This window comes from Epinephelus moara, chromosome 13 (assembly GCF_006386435.1).
Source record: "Epinephelus moara isolate mb chromosome 13, YSFRI_EMoa_1.0, whole genome shotgun sequence".
Lineage (NCBI taxonomy): Eukaryota > Metazoa > Chordata > Actinopteri > Perciformes > Serranidae > Epinephelus > Epinephelus moara.
Window position 1 is genome coordinate 38,261,797 of NC_065518.1, and position 5,019 is coordinate 38,266,815.

At 40.0% G+C, this 5,019-nt stretch overlaps 1 protein-coding gene across 1 annotated transcript in view; it reads right to left on the reverse strand.

The window, feature by feature from the left end:
- rab3gap1 (RAB3 GTPase activating protein subunit 1) overlaps positions 1 to 5,019 on the reverse strand; it is a 133,380-nt gene that overhangs the window by 105,344 nt on the left and 23,017 nt on the right. Inside the window, exon 7 of the mRNA XM_050059634.1 lies at positions 1,420 to 1,519. Coding sequence (XP_049915591.1) covers positions 1,420 to 1,519 — 100 coding nt within the window. The remainder of the gene's footprint in view (positions 1 to 1,419; positions 1,520 to 5,019) is intronic.

A 5,019-nucleotide genomic window follows, 5' to 3' on the forward strand; every position in this document is an offset into this window, starting at 1 on the left:
CGAGTACAAGCGACCGAAATGAGTTTCCTCCGCAGGGTGGTTGGGCTCAGCCTTAGAGATAGGGTGAGGAGCTCGGACATCCGGGAGGGACTCGGAGTAGAGCCGCTGCTCCTCCACATCGAGAGGAGCCAGTTGAGGTGGTTCGGGCATCTGGTAAGGATGCCTCCCGGACGCCTCCCTTTGGGAGGTATTTCGGGCATGTCCGGCCGGGAGGAGACCTCGGGGCCGCCCCAGGATGCGCTGGGGGGATTACATCGCCTGGCTGGCCTGGGAACGCCTCGGGGTTCCCTCGGAAGAGCTGACGGAGGTGGCTGGGGAGAGGACTGTCTGGGCTTCTTTGCGGAGGCTGCTGCCCCCGCGACCCGGACCCGGATAAGCGGAGGACGATGAGACGACGAGACGAGACGAGTTTGTTAGTCGCAGCGGTGGCTATTAGCAGTTAGCGCCACTTGTTAGCCGCTGAATGGCAGCGGAGCAAGCAGCCACAGGCCGCTGGACTTCACAGCCGATATCCGCAGGACTCCACTCAGTCCAGACTGGAGAGGGTTTATGGGTTGATGCTGTTTGACAGGCAGGTAGGAGGCTCAGTTATCTGCGAGTGTGGTTGTGCTGTAAGGAACAGTCAGATCAGTTTTTTCTGACAGAGATGAAAGTTTAGTTTTCATCACCAGCTCTTTAAGAGGACATGGGACTATACCACCAGACTAACATGTTGCTGATTAAAAGAATAATTCAGGCTTTAATTAAATTATTTTTCTGCTTCTTAACAGTGAGATGGATAAATCAGAGTTTACAATGAACCTAGGTACAAATCCTAGTTGTCTCAGATTAGTTATTTCTGGTGTCAAAGTTTTTGAGAGCATAAGTATGTGAGATGTTGAGCTTTTCAAATGATGATCAGTAAGTGTGTGCTCATAAATCACCCCTTAAACCTGTCAAAAACTGCTGGATAATTGACAGTTCGTGTACGTGTGTAGAACTTATTAATAAATTATTTTCAGTTGTAGAAAAAAATGTCTGAATGAAATTTGAACAACCTGTCACCTTGAATCTAATTTCTGATACATGAATTAGTGTCACTGGATTAGTTTAAAGATAAAAAAACAACAACATAGAAACATTATGACTAAAAGTTGACTAAAAAGTCAGGATTTTTTTGCCGCGTAAAACTATAAAGGATAAAAATGAGAGAATGTGACTCAAAACTAAGACTAAATCTAAAATAGCTGTCAAAATGAACACTGGTCACAATATTGTATTGTTGTACTTGTATTGTACTTTGATATCAAGCAGGATTTCCCATGCATTCATTTATTTGTGACTGCCTGCCAGAATATCAACATTGCCCATCACACTTGGATTCCCCCAGATGTGTTATTAATGTGTAAGCACATCCACCTCTGTTCTGTGTATGCCTACCTGGAGGCTGCTGTGGCCATGAATGCTGCTGCCAGTCCTGGAGAATGTACGTGAAACGGATGGCAATGTTGATTGGAGGTAGAGGGGACAGGGTACAACCCTGAGGAGAGAAAGAAAACAAAACGCAATAGATGATTTAGCCCTTTCTGAAACTGTTCAGGAAACTTTGGAACCAAAGAACCTCTCCTCAGAAGAACTAAAAGGTCACTTTTTTTTTTCAAACATATATTTATTGACATTTTGATTCAAAGTGTATACAAAGTGTACAAAAACATACAATATAAACTATAACAACCCCACCCCCAACCCACCCACCAAGCATCTCATCTATCAAGGTTTACAGAGAGGGAAAAAACAGTAAGTAAATGAAGATAAAAACAAACAAGAATACATAGAATTACAAAATTAAATACATAGTGCAATGCCATTAAAATGTATACAGACAACAAAGCGACACTACCCAGAGGTCTATAGAGCCAGTGTGGAGCAAGGCATATAAGTATTATTGCGATACACCTAAAAGCAGATAAATTTATGGCATAAAAAAATAAAATAAAATAAAATAAAATGAAATTTTCAAATTAACATAGAGTGCCTATGTTATGAGTACCCACAGGACGCGTTAGGAGGGAGTTACAGGATCAAGAGTATATTGCAGATCTGTTTTTCCAAGAAAACGTAAGAAAAGGCCCCAGATTTCATAAAATTCACCAAGCCTATGTTTAAGACTATAAGTCAGCTTCTCTAATGCCAGACATGACGATAATTCTTTAAGCCAATGACTAATACGGGGACATGACATATTTTTCCAGTACATGCCAATGAGACCATTTTGACTGGACAAGGCAAAGATTAATCAATTTGATTTCATGTGATCTTAAGGAAAGATTTTCAGGGTAGAGGCCTAAAATACAGAATTTAGGAGAGATAGGAATAGGTTTGGAAATTATTTGGGAAATTATATGTATTATATATGTATTACTTCTTTCCAAAATTTTTGCATCTTCTCACATTCCCAGATGCAATGGAAGAGGGTGCCTCTTTGAGTTTGACATTTCACACAAGTGTCTGGAATGTCTGGATTTAATTTATTCAGCTTTACTGGGGTAATATAGGTCCTCATTATCCAGTTATATTGTATCAATTTAAGCCTAGAGTTATTTGAAAGGCTCTGGGCCTTTGAGCATATCTGACTCCACTCACCGTCCAGCACACATTCATGTAAATCCTCACTCCATGACCTCCTTTTTGAGTCAGATGACTTTTTAGAATGAGATGAGAATATATTGTAAAGTGTAGAGATCTGGCCTTTGCTTTGCTGATGCTGAGCTGCAAACTGTTCTAACACTGTTAAAGGGGGACAGTTAGATAAATGATTCAACTTAGAGTGTACAAAACTTCGCAGCTGTAGGTATTTAAAAAAGTGAGACTGTGGAATGTTGAATTTATCTTTGATTTGGTTAAAGGACATCAGTGTATCACCATTATAAAAGGTCTATGATCCTTCTAACCCCTTTGTGTGACCATTGTTTGAATCCTAAGTCATTCTTACCAGGTTTGAACTCTGTGTTTCCCCAGATAGGTGTAAGGCAAGACAAAGGTGGGACGTCACCTACAGCATTATGAGCTTCATGCCATACTATCAAGGTGTTTCTAACAAATGGATTTAGTGTGTTTTTCTTCAAGTTCTTAAAAGAGTCAGAATATAAATATGAATCTAATCCTAGCCCTCTTGTGGACGATGCTTTCATTTTTACCCAAGGTAACTCTTGATGTGATGTGAACCACAGACGGGCAGCTCTAAGCTGGGCTGCCCAATAGTACCATAATAGGTTTGGTACCCTTAGGCCTCCTCTGTCAAATGGGAGGTATAATAGTGTGAGTCGGAGTCTTGGGCGCCTATTTTTCCAAATGAACTTAGTAAGAGTTTTTTTCATGTCTTGGAAGAATTTAGGAGGAGGCGGGAGTGGGACTGACTGGAACAGATAAAGAAATTTGGGAAGGACATTCATTTTGAAAACACTTATATGTCCAATCTCAGACAAGGGGAGTGAGATCCATCTGCTTAGAGATTCCTTCACTTTTAAAATAACTGGGTTGTAATTGGCAGAAATTAATGAGTTTAGATTGGGAGTAATAAAGATACCAAGATACCTGAATCCTTCAGGTGCGTTCATAAACGGGTGCCGGACCGTGGAATGGAGTCTTTCCCGCTCATTGAGGAAGAGAACAGAGGATTTGGTTTTGTTAACTCTGTATCCTGAGAACTTCCCAAACCTATTAATCACCTCAGCAAGGGCTGAGAAAGACTGCTCCAAGTTCGTCAGAAAAAGTAATGTATCATCTGCAAAGAAGGCTATGCGATGCTCTGCATCTGCAATTTGAATTCCTTTAATAACAGGGTGATTTCTAATGGAGATGGCAAAGGGTTCTAGCGCTAAAACAAAAAGCAGGGAGGACAAGGGGCACCCCTGACGGGTCCCACGATGAAGATTGAATGGTTTGGAAATAATGTTATTGGTCATAATCTCTGCGCATGGTCCTAAGTACAAGAGTCTGATCCACTGCCTAAAGTAAACACCAAAACCAAAGCGGGAGAGTACTTCAAATAGATATGGCCATTCGATTCTGTCGAACGCTTTTTCAGCGTCTAGTGACAGAATACATGTATCTTGTGTCTCTTTTTTTTTAATAAATTATATTTAATAATCTTCTAATATTATAATATGCCTGGCGGTTTTTAATGAATCTATTCTGATCAATATTTATTAGAGATAGGAGGCATTTCTCTAATCTTAAAGCTAAAACTTTAGCAATTATCTTTGTATCTGAGTTCAATAGAGAGATAGGTCTATAGGATTCACATTTAGAAGGAGGTTTGTCTGGTTTTAATATGAAAGTAATAAGTGTGTTTCTCAGTGAGGGGGGCAGAGTACCATTTCGAAAAGATTCTTCATACATATCCTTCAATGGACTTATCAATTTATTTTTAAACAACTTATAAATATCAATTGTGAGTCCATCAGGACCTGCTGTTTTCCCTCCTTTCATGTGTTTTATAGCTTCTAAAATTTCCTGACTTTCGAGTGCACGGTCCATCCAGGATTTATCGCCTTCAGATATGGTGGGGACTGGAAGTTGGTTGAGAAAGGGAGTTTGATCCTCCTCGAGTTTTGATAGTTCTGACTCATATAGAGTCTGATAGTATGCAGCAAAAGTATCATTTATCACTAAAGGATCAACAATTATATCACCATTTGGAGTTTGGATGCTATTGATTAGGGATGCACCGAAATGAAAATTTGTGGCCGAAGCCGAATATTATTAAACGCTTGACCGAATACCAAGTACCGAATACTGAATATCATTGTTTAGTTTTGAATACCAAGTACCGAATACTGAATATCATTGTTTAGTTTTTCATTAGTTTTTGCAGATGAACCCCTTCCAGATTAGTGTTGTCACAGTACCAAAATTGGGACCCACTGTGCGATACCAATGAAAATATCATGGTTCTGAGTAGTATCACGATACCACGGCGAAAATGAGGCAGATGTGCCTTTTGTCATTTATGAAAAGATAAATCACTTTTCTATAATA